This window comes from Numenius arquata, chromosome 2 (assembly GCF_964106895.1).
Source record: "Numenius arquata chromosome 2, bNumArq3.hap1.1, whole genome shotgun sequence".
Lineage (NCBI taxonomy): Eukaryota > Metazoa > Chordata > Aves > Charadriiformes > Scolopacidae > Numenius > Numenius arquata.
In genome coordinates, this window is record NC_133577.1 from 36,169,317 (window position 1) to 36,184,965 (window position 15,649).

At 44.3% G+C, this 15,649-nt stretch overlaps 2 protein-coding genes across 2 annotated transcripts in view; one reads left to right on the top strand and one right to left on the bottom strand.

The window, feature by feature from the left end:
• The first annotated feature begins 199 nt into the window (after positions 1-199).
• Positions 200-6,302, top strand: MRPL33 (mitochondrial ribosomal protein L33). Its single transcript, XM_074144604.1, has 4 exons — positions 200-277; positions 1,199-1,217; positions 3,608-3,714; positions 5,895-6,302. Exons 1-4 carry the CDS (start codon positions 256-258, stop codon positions 5,942-5,944), a joined length of 198 nt encoding a protein of 65 aa, XP_074000705.1. The 5' UTR covers positions 200-255; the 3' UTR covers positions 5,945-6,302.
• The window catches only part of RBKS (ribokinase), a 69,618-nt gene continuing 60,094 nt past the window's right edge, over positions 6,126-15,649 (bottom strand). Inside the window, exon 8 of the mRNA XM_074144602.1 lies at positions 6,126-7,401. Within this exon, the coding sequence (XP_074000703.1) occupies positions 7,228-7,401 (174 nt within the window). The 3' untranslated portion in view covers positions 6,126-7,227. The remainder of the gene's footprint in view (positions 7,402-15,649) is intronic.

Below are 15,649 nucleotides of genomic sequence, written 5' to 3' on the forward strand. Positions count from 1 at the left end.
GCGCGCAAGAGCAGCTCTGCCCTCCGGCTCGCCTGAAACACTGGCTTCGTACCCCGCCCTCTCCCAACGGCCGGCACCCCACCCCCGGCGGCCGTTAACGGTCACCGCGCCCCGCCCCCACACTACCCCCGCCCCTCCAGGCGGGGAGGCAGCGGTCGCGTCCCCGCCCCCGCGCCCCGGAAGCGCTTCTGCCGGGCGGCCCGGAAGTGGCTGCCGCGACGGTGGTGGGGGCTCGGCAGTGCGGGGTCCGGCGTTATGTTTCTGACGGCGGCGGCTCGTGAGTGGCTCAGGGAGGAGCGGGGCTGGGCGGGCGAAGGCAGCCGCAGGGGTGGCCTTGGAGGCGGGCGGGGGGACCCAGGCGCCGGCGGCGCCACCTGCCCTTGAGCTCCTCTGGCGGCGGGGCCTGCAGCTCCCGGCGTGCCCCGCGCCGCCTCGTGGCGGGGCGTGGCGGGGCGTGGCAGCCGTTGGAGGGCGCGAGGCCGGGACTCTCTGCCCGGGAACTCTGCCCGGTTCCCCTGAGGAGATGGCGCAATATAGAGGAGCAATTTTTTAAATTTTGCTGCGTGCGGTGGGGTTTTTTTCCCATTTATGCTACAGATTTATGATTACTTTAAATTCACTGAGCTAACAGAAAAAAAGAATTCTGCCTGTTTCATCCTGTATGGTGGGTTAGATCAGGGGCCCTAAAACCACCCTTGCAAGAAGGCTAGTCTCATCTGAGAACAGTTGCCCCATCTGGTTCACCATACAGCCATCAAACCCACTGTGGCAGGAACTGGAGCAGGGGCGGGCTTAAGCAAGTAGGGGAGAGTGGGACTGCAGTTTTCACCAGCAGTGTTAGTATATACCTGCCTTAACTGTGTGTTCATCTAGTGAATTCACATTCAGTGTTGAAGCTTTACGTTGAAAAATATCTGGAGGCTGCAATAAGTGCAATCTGTTGCATCAGGCACTGTGTTTCCACTGATGCTTGTAAAGGCGGTATGATGGAAGAAAGAGCAGGCAACTGGGGGCACATAGATGGAAGGCCAAGGGGCATTTTTTTGTGATAGGTTGTGGAAAGAGATTTACTATCTGGGGCTCTTGCAAAGGCAGGCAGTGGAAAACTCTTAATCTTTTTATTTTGCCTATATAGGAAGCCAGATAAAATGATAACTGTTTCTTCTTTTCTTCTTTTCTCCATGCTACATAAAAACAGTGGCCAAGAACAAATCTAAGTAAGTGATGTTTTCCTTACCAGTTTTTGATATCTGCTACCGCTCTGTATCTTCAAGTGACTTTACAAAATATTAGGCTTCTCTAGAATTGTTTAATGTACCTGAGAGAATTGCAATCCTTGAGTCTAGCTGCGTCCTCTCTGTCCTTCTGCATGTCTGTCTGTTCACAGGTAGGTACAGAATGGTGTGAAAACCGCTCAAGGATCTAAAAATGTAGCAAAGGCAGGTTTTGTCCTATGGGCTGTTGTGTTGAGCTGAGCTGTAACATCCAAAGTGTGCTGCGCACGGGAAGCATGCCTCTGTGTCTTATGATTAAAGAGAGGCTATAAATTACCCACATAATCTTTCTCTTGTTTGCCTTTCATATTCTTTCAGCTGAGGAAGGCAAGCTGAGGTACAGCATGCGTCTTTGTTGTTTGTGGGCTGGGCTCTGGGCAGGTGCTGTGAACCTTTCTCATAGGCAGCGTGCGGAATGCTTCCCACTTCTAGCAAGTTCGTATATTGATACGTGAGGAGATACCTAGTGCTCCAGGCATCTTGATTTGCTCTGTAGTTGAGCTCAACAGAGATGTTCGTGGGCTCTAGAAGAAAATTAGTAACAGTCCTTTGACCTGCAAAGAAAGCTGATGTGTGTTAAGAGTTGAAAAGGAAGCAATAACTACTTTGAGCACACCAGTAGTCTTACTGTGTGGATGCAAGGAGACAAGATCATGTAGAGAGAATGTCTGGCATCCAAAATGCTATTTGTAAGAAAATTAGCTAGACAAATCCAAGGGGCTAAACTGATAGAATTATGTGAATACATTCCTGCCTTCTGATTCTCAGAAGTTGTATTCTGTGTGAATGTGTTATATTTGGTACTGCACAATCTCAGGAACTATGGCCTTTGGTACATTTTCTTAAGAAACAGCCCCCGACAGAGCTAGTACCAACCACTTGCTGGGTTTGAAGAGATTCTTCTGTTACAGGATTTCTGCACAATTGTCAGGGTTTTAAATTAAGAAAGCACTTCCCAAGTATGTGCCTGACAGGGAAGAGAGCAGATAGCTTTCCCCTGTTCTTTTCTGCCTCTGCTTCTAGTTACATTTCTTCATTGGGCAGCAAGTTTTCTGAACAAGGGGTATTGTTCAGAAAGGGCTTGGCCTCAAATATGTGGTGCACAAGAATTTCAAGGCCTGGTCATACTGATACCACTGATTGCTGTCAGAAAAGGGAAACTGCACTGAGGCTTTGAGGAAGTGGGTGAGATGTAGAGGAAGGAGTCCATGTGGTTACTGGTGCTACACATCACACCTGCAGTAGTGTACAGGAGGGGACAGTAACTGGAGATAATTCCTAGACTATGGTTGGTCAGTTGGTGTGCAGGAATCCGGTGTTTTTCTGTTTATTTTGAACTCAACAGTAAGTTAGATTGCAAAGCTGAAAAGGAAGAGCTCAAGGGAGTACACTGGTCAGAGCTGCACCAGTGAGGAAGAATGGATGACTATTCAAGATTAGTTTTGACAGACCATTTTGTATTAGAAGCAGGAAAATCAAGGAAAAATAATTGAATGGCCACATACAGAGATGTATCCATCTCTTATTGTAATGGAAGAGAAAGATACTATTTACAGACTGGTTAAAGGATTTGACCTTTCTTTTGAAACTTCAGAAGATGCCCTGTCTCTGGGAAGTTGCGCAGATCCCAGTGTACTTCCAGGGTGGGGGGCTGTGGTGGCAGCTTTCTCAGTGTCCTGGCTTGCCCAGCTCCCAGGGACACCGCAGCTGCTGCCAGTCCATCCCACGAACCAAGAGCCTACTGGTGGGGAGAGGGTTCCTGTGGCTGGGTTAACACCCAGCCCTGTATCTAGCGTGGTGGAGGGTGCTACTTGCTTCTCCTTTTGCTTGCCTCTTGTTCCATCCTATCTGCTCAGGTTCCTCGCTGCATGTGGAAGTGATAGTCTGCGATACAATGTTATCTACAGCCCGAACATCTTTAACTACCATCATCCTTCCTCTCTTGCCATTATCTTTTCAGCCATAGTGACTCAATTGTATGCTGATTTTTTTTTTTCCCTTTTTCTTTCTTTCTTTCCTGTTTTTCTTCCTACCCTCTTGCTGTTTTGTGGAGGAGCTACTTCTCTCTGAGCGTGTATTCTTTTCAGGAGTTACTTAAACTTGATGCTGGAGCTTATGGTTTATAGTGGGCTCTGTGTCTGAGTTACAAGTTTTGCATATAATATTGATGCTCCCATCCAGAACATCCATGAAGTTGAAAGGAAGTATCTTTTGTGATTGTGCCAAATTGTTTATGCTAACAGCTTCTCCATTTGACCATGCCCGGCTAGATATGTGGTGGGCCGTTGCTGCGTGTCTGTGCACTGACAGAGAGATGTTCCTTCTGCCTTTAGATACATTCTGGTGAGGATGAAAAGTGCAGCCGAGACGGGCTTCTGTTTCAACATCAGGAGACTCCGACTGCAGGAAAAACTGGTCCTGCTGAGATATGATCCCATCGGTAAGAGAGCTTGGGGAAGAAGTCAGCCTGCTTTGTATAAGCTTCTCTGACTGGGGGGGGGCAAAAGATTTGAATATAACGGGATTTTTCCCATCTAAGCAGAATATGTCATAACATGTTTCATACTCAGATGACTGTACAGTTACTGTTCTTCATGACATTCCAGTGGGAAGTAAACGTTACCCTCATTTTACAGACTGTGGTAGTGAAACAAAGTAATGACTTGCCTGACACATCAGAGTCTTGATGACAGCCATGCCACATGTCGGTGGCAAAGCAAAGTGACACAGGAGTTCTTTCACTCTGTTTCTTTGTGTGGTTTGCTAGACTGTGCTACCTCCAACAAGCAGCCACAAAGTATGCATCAATTGAAATGTGCTGTTAAGCTGCCATGGATGCTCTAGACAATACATTTGAACCATCACTTATAAAATGGACTTTTAAAGAAATAAACACAAGTTCTTACTCCACCACAAATGATACCACTCTACAGATGACAGTTCATGGGTTCTTTTATGTTCCTCTGGTCCTTGCAGATTTTCTCAGTTAAAAGAATCTGATTTTTAGGGGGGTTATAGCACTTGCCAAGCTGCCGTTTGCTCACCAAGCTTTTTGAAAGGTGACTAAGAGCTCAAGTTTCTGGGGGAGGAACTAGTCTGTAGTTAACATTCAAAAGCTTAATTTAATGTTAAAAAGCAGACTTTGGGGAAACTTAGAATTTAAACCAGACCAGGTGGAGTTAATGCAAAAAAGGCTAATTTAAATCTATAGAATAAAGAAAGGTATTAAGCAGCTTCTAAGTAGATAACATAATGCGTGGCCAGTAGTTATGTGGTTCAAGCTTATATTTTCTTACAATTTTATGTTCTTGTTAGATGACTAACCTTTTCATACTCAGATCTAACAGTACAAGAGCTTTATGGCAGGTGAGAGAAACCCCCAGAGAAGCAGTACGCTCTCATCAAAGTGCTCACGCTGACAGAGGTTGTGGCTCTCTTTCTCAATCCCATACAGAAGGGGAATCGAGATCACTGGGATTATTTTCTTGAATAAGAAAGTTTAAATTACTTCATCGAAACATTGTGCAAAGTGATCCTCCAGAAGCTTCGCAACTTGTACGAAATGTGAAGAGAGTGGAGAGCTCAGGCAAAGCAGAACTTCTGTTGCAGAACATGTAGTAGGTTGTTGAAGTACGAAATTGGAAGTAATTAAGAAAAAAAAGCTCTGATCTTTGAGGCCTGTAGTAGAACACGAGTGAGAAAATGATGTGAGAAAGTGCTGCATGTGTGAAGGGAAGTAAATTTGAGTCTAGATACCAACTCACATCAGGAATATGTTAGGAAGCATTTTCACTTGGCATGCATTTTCACCTTATGTTTTGTACTTCTCAAAAACCTGGGACCTCCACAGAATGAAGCTTTTTAGTGAAGTAGTGGCAGTAGTGCCCAAGTTTCACTACCTCCTAACTGCAGCAACAGAATGTGTTACTAAGTTGCAGTATTTCTTAAAGCGAAACTTTTATGTGGAAGAAGAGATTTTGTTGTTGTGTGGATTGCTCTTGCGTAGCTTTCAAAGGAATTCATATGATGAACTTAATCAGAGCAGTGGTGCTTTTCAAATGGCATTGTAAAGCTTTGCTTTGATTTATTTTTTCTTTTTCTTTAGTGGTGCATCGGCTACTGTTAACCAGTAGCTGAACTGCCTTTGCTAACATCAGGTGTTGGAGGCAGGGTCAGTTTGTGCCTCATTGAGAGATCCACAGGACACTTCGTTAACTTTTCAGTCAGTCTGTGAGACCGACTAGATCCAGCTCATCATCTGTAGTTGTTTGGGCTCTGAAGTTGAAGAGTAGTAGAAAGCAGCAAGGACCTATTTTTGTCCCTGCATCGAGTAGCTGTGACTCAGAATAGTCACACAGAGCAGCTGTTGAATGTTTTCAGCCACTCGGATCCTGATATTTATTTTCACAGAGGTAAAATGGACCTCTTAGGAACTAAAAATTGCATGCGGTAAAGTGAAAGCACTACTAAACTTCAAGAGTTGGTTAACAGCAGCGCTGTGCCAGTCAGTTGCTCCACACTCATTTAAGCAGCGAAGGCAGCCAGGAGAAAGGGATGTAGGCTCGTTGAAGTGCATCTTAACACTTCAGGCTTCTTAACAGATTCTTTTTTTTCCTATAGCAAAACAACGTGTTCTCTTCACAGAGAAGAGAAAAATCCGCTCTATCTGAACAATGACTGGACTTGATTTATGCATGAGGAGAGGACGGTTTGGGGGGAGAACAGGGTGAATGCTGATTCAGAAATCGAGCAACATGGGCTGAAAAGAGAGGAAATGAACTGGGATCACCGTCTCCTGTGATTTGAAGGCCATTGTGAATAAAACAATGTAGAGAGAGAAAATCTTAATGTCTGGACATAGATCATCACAGTAACATTTATTTATCTTTTGAGTTATTTTTACAGTACTCAATTAAAAAAAAATTAAATAGCAAATCCCATTGTCTGTGTTTTCCATTGTGAAAGAGGCTGTAATCTTCAAAGGAACTATTGTTTTATAAGGCAATAAAAATTAACATTTTCCACAGCAGGAATTCAATGGCAGGATTGCAAGTTTTTCTAACCTACCAGCCACAGATTCAACAGTAGTAACCACGAATTGGTGTCATTCCTCGGAGGGCTTGTGTTGCACCAGCTCCTTCCTAGGAAAGGAAGAAGCAATGGGAACCGGGTGAAATACGATGAGTTTTTGGATAAGCTGTGACCATGGCTAAAAGGTCTATATTCTTTTCAGTCAGGTAAGTAGGACGGATTTTTCACTCCTGATTTTTTGTCAAGCATGAAGGAAGTACATGGCCGAGTAGTTCTCTGATGTTTCTGGAAGTTTTCCTTCTTTAATTAGCTCATCTATGTTTAGAGCAATATGGCTAGAAACATCTTCCAGAGTCTACCTCAGGAGCACTCTTGTCCTTGTTCCAGTTTGAGGGACCTCCCACGGTCTGGCAGAGGGCAGTGCCTCAGCCTGCACCTGAGGCGCAGGGGAATAGATGGGTTGGGGTGGATGGAGGGTGCTTTGTTACGAGCCAACCACTGGCCTTGGTGGCTGCAGCCAAGGACTGAGGCTGCCATCTCAAAGCTAATACTCGGCTTCATGTGCTGGCTTGGCACATCAGGACTTCTGATTAAAACCAAGTAAAAATATTACCAGGAGCCCAATACCCTCCAGATGTTTTGCTGTAAACTTTGTGTAGTTCAGTACAGTGCATTGTGTGGGACGGCCACAAGCCCAATGGTTGTGTGTGGGGCCAGAGAAACCTGCTGTGCTGTGTTTGAAAGACCCACCACCCCCACCCCATTTTACTATTGTAGAACAGGAACTAACAGGATTCCTCAAATAAGCAGCGAAAAGACTTTCCTGGTCTTTCCACTCAGCAGAGGAGAACCTCAGTGCAGTCAGGAGAATAATGCTGTCTGGGACAAGATAAAATCAGTACATTGAGCTAGACAATGTCAATTAGAAAAGGTCCCGAGGCAAGTCCTTCCTGTAAGGATATGAAGATTGTGTCCCTGATGCCTGGACGCTCACTGATGCGACGCAGTTAGACTTCCTGATCATTTCCTCCATGGGTAACTTGGGATAGTAAGCCAGGTAGAAGGCCAGTGCTCCCACAAAACTGTCTCCAGCTCCCTAGAATAAAATAATGAAGAAGTTTAAGCATGTTCGCACAGGGAAGCAATTCAGATGTGTTTACTGGAAAGACAAAAGTTGCAGCGCTGATAGCAGGAGTCAGGAAATTGTTCAGGCCTTGAGTTCAATTCACTTTTGTATTCCTAGGAAATTCTGCCACGTTAAACTAACACCACGATACTGCCTTCGTGCCCAGCTCTTGAATCAAGGTACACGTTATATGGCTTAAAGAAAAAAAAAAAAAAGCAAGTGTGCTAAAGTTCAGCAACAAGCTGTTCTAAACACTGCTTTTGAAACTTCCTGTTGGAGTGTCCGATTTTGATTTCTCAACCTGAACGTTTCATTAAAGCTATTTTTCTCTCATTTAACTTCTGTTTTTCATAAAGGGCAGGGGTAGAAGGGACAGAGAAAAGGGGAAAAAAAATAAGCCATGTGGCTTGTGGCATCTGTAAATTCCTAATTGCAGAATGATACATTTTGATGCCTCCGGAACTTAGCTGTTGTTCATTAAAAAGGTCCTAATAATGAAGGTCTATTGCTGTGTCTATCACATAAACCGCTTACTCCTGGGACAAGCTTTGCCAACCTGTGCTGAGTTTGACTAGGGGGGTGGAGGACAGTGACATTCACCTGGAGCTCTGGCAGCTGTGGCCCTCTTGAGCTACCGGTCCCCAGGCTGTCTCTCCCAGGAGAGCTGCCTGATGCCCTGCCTGCTCTGCGCAGTCCCTCAGCAAACAGGGAACGGGCCTCCCCTGCGCGGGCACTGGCTGTGCCCTGGCTTGATCTCACCCTCTAGCCCAGAGACCACCAGTTCTCCTCTGGTCAGCAGGGAATGACGAACTGTTTGCCTCCCGAGTGCTTTTTAACAATAATTGTTGTTTTGCGATGCTCAGTGCTCCATAGTGTCCTCGACAACTGGCAAAATGAATAATTTTTAACTTCATTTGCTCATTTCATTCCACAGCGTCCCTTCCCCCTCCTCCCTGAAAACTGCTTGATTTCTAAGGCTGAACTGATAACAATTCTTGTTGATACTGTAAAACTGCTTCTAAGGTCCCCTTTTTTCAATCTTACTTTTATACCAGTAAAAGCGTTACACTGCACGCACCACAAATATCTTACTTAATTCAAGAACCAGCATATGGACTACCTCCCCTGAGGGGTTTTGCCTCTGAACTTGTAATAAATAGGCCCCAAGAGTAATGGGACAAGAGCAAAGGGCCTGGAAAAAGTCAGTTAAAATAGCCGAGTGACATTTCTAACTGGAAGCTAAGGCTAGGAAGTAATTTTCCAATTTTGAGTTTTTAGTGCTTCTCAGTGTTAAACTCCTACTTACCCTAAAATCAGCTGCATATAATTCTGGCACCAAAAAAAATACTATTTCCATAGAAATCTGTTTGTAAAGCAGCTGCCAGGGCAGAGCAGCGTGGGGATTGCAAGGGAAGCCTAAAGGGGGTGAGCACAGGATAGGGGTGCCCAGGCCATGCCTTGTCTCTCCTTGCCCAGCCCTTCCACAGCAGCTGTTCCCAGTCAGGAAACTCCCTGCTTCGCTGTGGCTTGGCCTGAAGTTTGGCCGCCGGCTTCCGTCGCCGTCGCAGTGGGATACGATGGGAAGCGTCGCCTGGCAAAGTACACGTTAATAAGCGGAGGCCTGGCCCGGCGTGCAGCTGTAGCAGCACCTGTTTCAACAGTTCTGTATTCCTGAACATAACAGGGGCAGGTGAAGGTTTTTATCAATTTCTGTTGGGCCTTTGTCTCTCTGCTGGTTTCCAGAGAGCTCCCACAATGGCAGGTGGAGCAGGAGCAGGTGACTGCTAGTTAAGCATTGCCAGTGGCTTTTGTCTGAGGCACAATACAAAAATCTCCGGCCCATCTCAGAGTTTATAATCTAATCGGTGCGTGATTAATTATTAAAGCTATTTTGGCGCTGCTGTTAGAGACAGAATTTCAGCAAGCAGATCTGTTATGCCGGAGCTCTAGCAGGAAGAACTTGTCATTTTTACATCAAATATTTCTCATACAGTGATCACTGGGTAGTGGAAGCGGCCAAATACTGTTTTAATGAAGAGTACTCAGAATATCCGGTGTCATATAGCATAAATTACTATTCGGCAGCAGCATGGAGCAGCATATTGTCTTTTTGATCTTTTTTTTTAATGGCGGTAATTAAATACTGCAATGTTACTGCACTGCTCCGCTTGTGGGTGATGCTCTGAGGTTGTGAGACAGCTGTAGATCTGTCTTTTTGGTGAGGCTGAACTATGTTAAATGACTACAAAGGTGGAAAAAGAAGGGAAGCAGCAGACTTCCAAGCAGAATGGGAAAAGAACCCCCTAGTATTTTTTTGCAAGACAAAAGATCATGGGATGGCTGGAGAATTTACAGAAGGATTTGATGTCAGTAAACTTTCGCTGAAACCCTTACTTCCCGTACATAGACTGAAGCAGTCAGTATCTCTAACGCTCAGCTACCACAGACCCCGAGGGTATCATAAATTCAGTTGTTGGTAAGTAAACGTTTTGTGTGTGGGGTGTTTTCAATCTCAGAGCTACTACATTGAACGCAGCGGCATCAGCCTGATTATGTAGATACCCTGTTCAGCCTTGCTTCTGGTCTCTGCAATCATGACTGGTCAAACATGGCTTAAAGAGCGATAGCAGAACTGATTCAGCTGCAAGGTTAGCGGCAATAAGAACTATTTTTGGCTTCCAGAAACAGACCTTCCCTCTTTAGTATTGTGGATTAAACTACGTTGGGTTTGGTAGATTCAGAAAAGGTCAGCACAGAGCAGAAGAAGGAACAGGCTCAGAGTAAAAACAAGATTATCCACGCTCTGGATTAGCAAATACTAGCTTTACATTTAGCTGTTTCAAAATCACCTATAAGAAAAATAACAAACGCCTACTTTGGAAAAATAATGAATTTTGAAAATGACCTGTAAGATGCATTTATTCTGCCCAGTGACAAACACAGCATATGTAATATTTTACATTCTGCAGCATTTGTCTTCCAGGAATCCTAGTACATTGCAGACTTTGAGGTAATCCTCATATCTTTGAGTGCCTGGAGACAATTCATTCCATAATTCAAAAATATAACTTGTTTAACCTTTCTCTAAAGTAGGAGATGGTAGTTTGTATGAAATAAAATAAAGAATTGGATCAAAAACTTTGATATGGTGTGGCTCATTCTAAAATGCAAATGCTATGGTTTTGACTAAGTATTATGGTTTTGAAGCAGTTTTGAAAACCTATTTATATTCTGTGCCACCAGTCTAGAAGTCCTTGTTTTCCTGTGTGTCTGGAAAAGGGCATTTTTATTTGTTACAGTCCAGCACTGATTGAGATTGTGTGCCTCTAGAGAAGAGAAAACCCACGAGAACACTTCTATTTATACCTTAGCTTTTGTTAGTCCTGATTTGTCAGAAGCTGGTTCACAACTTTAGTATAACTATTTTTATACAACGCTGCCCTGAGAAGCTTTTTAAGGAAAGTGCTTTGTAAGTGGAAACTATATTGTTCAACAGTCTTTCCAGCAAGTAAAGCATTTTTCAATCAATCATGTGTAGAATAATAGGATGCATTTCACTTATACAATAAGATGACTTGTTCGCTGAAAAAATTTGAAGGCCAAGAGGCCAAAAGGTACAGTTCACGGTGTCACAGCAGTTGCACTGCCTTGTTCTGGGGCAACTTCTTGCTCAGCCTTCACCCTCCCAGCCTGTCCTCCTGGGCCAGAGTCATGGCAACCGTCCAACAACGGGAGGGGGCTCTGGTTCCTGGAGCCTGACGTTGTTACTCAACCTCAGAAAACTTTCCTCAGGTGATGTTTCAAGAAGTCACAGTCCACGTATGCTCTGTGTATTTCATGGATTCATTCCATTAAATACATTGTAAGAGCATGTTATCAAGTCTTAAAAGGAATGATGTGTTTTATGAGAGAAACATTAGGCATGCCTATAATGATAAATTCTTCATTTAGTGAATAAATCAAAACATCAATCCAAAAGCTTTCAAGAACTGCATTATAATGTAGAATCAACGATATTGCTTGCAACGATGCTTATAGTCTCCTAGGAGCATTCACAGCAATGCACAAACAAACGAAGCCTGAGGATTACACTGATTTAGTGCAGTCTGAATGCATGGCAACGCGGAGATGCCCCACTCCGTCGAAGGAATTGGGCCTTGGAGAAATCCTGTTGTATTTATAGCACTCCATAACCGTGTGGTACTGGATTATGCTAAGGATGTTATCGCTCTGTGTCACATCTGCTCAACATTCCTTGCTGTACCCCTGCCTACGCTGTACCCGAACTACAAATTAGCCCTACGTAACACAAAAATATCTGCCAGCGAAGGCACTCGCTAGCTGCTCCTCCTAAGTGGGAAAGCCTATGTCTCCCTACAAGAATCCCTGGGCTGCGCTTTGATGAAAGGTTACTAGTGGAACTGGAGAAACATTTCCAGCCTTCGGGATATATTCAGACACTCTTGTGCCAAGAGGGTCTGTGTCTCAGCTAAGAGATAATTTCAGCTGAAATGCTCGGGGAGTAAAATATCCCTTGGTAACAGTGGTTGAATCAGTTATAGAGCTTTTCTTTTTTTGGTCTTTATTTTTATGATTTCCTTCTCCCTGAAACAGCCCATGTTTATCCTCTATGTGATGGAGAATGATTTATTTCTGGAAATGTTACTGGCTGTGTTTTTGACTTTTGCATTTATTTGCCTGTGCAATACTTTTTTATTTTTTTGGGGGGGGTTTAATACCACCACCCCGCTTTTCTCTTTATGTTTCACTGGAGAGATGTTTTGGAAGTTTGAATTAAGACAGTCTTAAACTAAACTAACTCCACTATCTTGAAACTCTCCTGAAATTACACTAACTTGACTATCTTCAAACTATTTCCTAAGCTCAAGGCCTGACAATGGTGAGTAGTCCCATGGTGTCCAGGGTTGAAGGACTGCCATCTTTGTAAGGCACCCACAGATACTGGTGGGGCTCTGCGTGTCTGGGCTTACAGGAGCAGACCTGTGGACACAAACTTCTAAAATCTGAAATATTTGAAAATTACAAAGAGATTTTCCACTAGCACACACTCCTGTATCTATGCATAGAGTTTTAAGGCAGAACAAAATGATAAAAAGTCCTTAATGTGGAACTACCAAATTTTGCAATAAAACCCAAATGAACCTGTAAGAAACATCCGGGCTCACCTTTTTAGGTCTAAGTTAGGCTTTTGGTGCAGACTAGAGAGCACTGCGAGCACTGCAAAGCTACTTGGGTTGAAGATAAAGGAGAAGTACTAGGAGAAGCACACTGTGCCCCAGACCTTCAGGGTCTGGATCCACAGCTGCATTACTGTGCTTAATCTGTGCTCCAGTAACTGAGTGTTCCTGCAGTCTTGTCATGAAGACAAGCTAGAACATGTTACCCTAAGCCAAAGGAAAATATATAGAGAGAATCCATGGTAGTGGTGCTCATCTGTTCCTTTTTCTTCCCCTCTGCCTTCCCCAAACACACACCGACGCTGCCTGATGTGGGCTGCACGCTCCAGACCAAGTCATGGGGAGCTGTTATGCTGCTGCCCCACCGTACGCTCCTTCCTCCCAGCCAGGTGCAGAATGGCTCTATCCAGCCACTGTTTGACAACGGCGGGAGGTGTAAGCTAACACATTTTCATTTGCATTCCCTGTAGGTTGACAGTGCACTCCTAATTCCAGTGATTCAGACTGCAGTTTCATAACAGGCTTAAGCCAATCCGTGGTTCTGTTATTGCTGAGAGCCTCAGTCCCCACTCATGTTTTTATCCTCGTCTCATGTTCCCACGCCCTCCCCTACATCAGATCTAGCGCTCGTGCGGCCAAGCAGTCAGGCAGATCAGTTCTCTCATCCGTCTGAAGACTAAGGCAGCCAACACTGACCAAGAAACATTAGTTACCACCCAGATCAGCAAGCTGCTGCGTTACCACATGATAGCCAGTCTGTCCAACGCAGAGGAGAGAGAGGTTAGGAACACTCCTTCCAGCAGCAGCATGATCTTGGATCAGCTTAAGCCAACTGTGAAACCTCACCCTTGGTCAACACCAGGCAATTCATTAACCCAGTTGTGTATCCAAGTCCTAATACTCTGGCTCCTTGTTCACACAGGGGAAGCCGCCTGTTCCACTCTTCCCCCTGTACCCTGTGGGCTTGGACCAGAGGAACGGGGGAACGATCACGCTTCCTTTCTGTATCTTTTCCAGACTCTGTTCTGGGAAGCCATGGGAAGAAGCAATCCCTGACTTTCTTGCATTTATGTTGCATTGTACTTGCATAGCCATGCATGGGGAAAATGTCTTCCTCACTTACTCAAGCTGAACAAGGGCAGCATGTCACCTGGTCCTTCACATGTCTTGAGAACTTAGAGGTAGCTGAACTACTACACCCACTGTAGACTATCAGTTGGGAAACATCAAAACCAAAGCACACCACACAATGCTTCACATCAGCCATCAGGAATTTTTACCCACTTCCTGACAGATTTCCTGATGGTTCATTAACAGTGATTAATCAGCCTGACCGTTAACCCCCTGCATTCCTGAGAGATTAATCTCAATACAAGGCCTCCTGCATGCATTTTCTTTCCTTTCTGAAACATCCTACTACATTGTTATTCACTGTTTCTAAAAAAGATCAGAGCCCAGCATTACAGATGTATGAATTCCCCTGAAAAGTTATCTGGTTTGTGGTGAGTGTTGGAAATAAAACATACAACATTCACAACTCTGCAATTTCTAATTTGTATGTCATCTAAAAAGCACAGCAGAAAGTATCTAGAGATCTGGCAATATCACACAGTCCTGCTTTACATTTCAAACCCCTGTACAGCATCTGTTTTGAAGGCAGGTAATAGTGCTCTCATTTCACATGACGGGAAATGAACTCAACTTAAGATCAAGAATGTTAAGAACACCCACTTGAAGACATCTGTGGGCTGAATCCAGTGCTCCTGATCTTGCACGGACTTTAACAGGAGTCACATGAGCTACCCATCTTTCAAAAATGAGGCACAGCTCAGGAACCCCAAAATCAAGGTATCCAAAATTAGTACGGACGAGTTGCCCACAACTCCACAAGTTGCCCACAGCTCTGCTAGACTCTCAGTCAGGATCCGAACAGAGGACCTCCCACTTTGCTGTTTACAAGAAAAATCCTGCAGGATGTCTGTGAGGTGGTTGCTTTCTCTTAGTGCACACTGACGAAATCAGGGAGGGAGCACGGGGGAGCTTCGTTTTGCCAGGTAATAATATCCCTGTGTGCCACTCAGCACCAGGGAAGAAAGTTACTCTGCGTTACAGACTAAGCCCACAAAGCCAACAAAGTGATCACCCACAGGGAGCACTCTGTTTTCTGAATCATCAAAACAATTCAGTGTGATGATGCTCATATAAACTCCTTTCAACTCCAGAAAGCATTAATGAGAGGTGATGAATTTATTTCTTTCTTACACAATGGAGTAAAAGCACTGAACCAGGAACTCCATAGGCCGTTCCGAAAACAACAGATCCATGTTGCTGAACCTGTGAGATTCCCATCAATCAAACAATTCACCACTACTCTGATTCCTATGCTACCAGAGCGGTAAATATTTTGGCAAGGAATATTTCAATTTACACTTCTGTGTAAATTTTCAGTTTAAGATTCAGTTAGCTTTTGCCTTGGTACCTGCTTCTTCCTTGGTTTCACACTTGAGTTATGATCTGTGACCCCCTTTCATTTGATCTGAAAGTTCATACCTCACTGAGAAGCTCAAAACCAGCAGAGGAAACCCTCTACACTTGACTTTTTGCTGGAGTGCACATAGAAAAGTTAAGACATACAAAATCCAGTACCAGAAAACTCTCATTACACTTCAGCTCAATATAAAACTCTCCAGGGGCACTCTTGCAAAGAACAGTGTATGTACCAAGATGTGTCAACAACAGGGAAGCACGCAGACATCGCCGCTAACAGAAATAAGATGGCCTTTCAGTTAACATGCTATAGGAGCTGTATCTACCTTTCCCAAAGTTTGAACTTGCATGGAACCAGTCATGGTTGAAGCTCGGCACTAAATATAGCAGCTCCTCAGAAGGTTGATTTGTACTTCTCAAACTGGTTTATCAAGCCTCAACAACACGCAGCTACTCTCCTACTCTAATCAAAAGCTTCACTTATCTCACTTCCCTGACAAGTACTTCGGTCCCTTCATTATTCATGTCACACT

Excerpts from the sequence above, each read along its gene's own strand:
- MRPL33 (XM_074144604.1), top strand. The coding sequence starts at position 256 with ATGTTTCTGACGGCGGCGGCTC. Across the intron at positions 3,715-5,894 it reads GCTGAGATATGATCCCATCG|CAAAACAACGTGTTCTCTTC; the intron begins GTAAGAGAGCTT and ends TTTTTCCTATAG.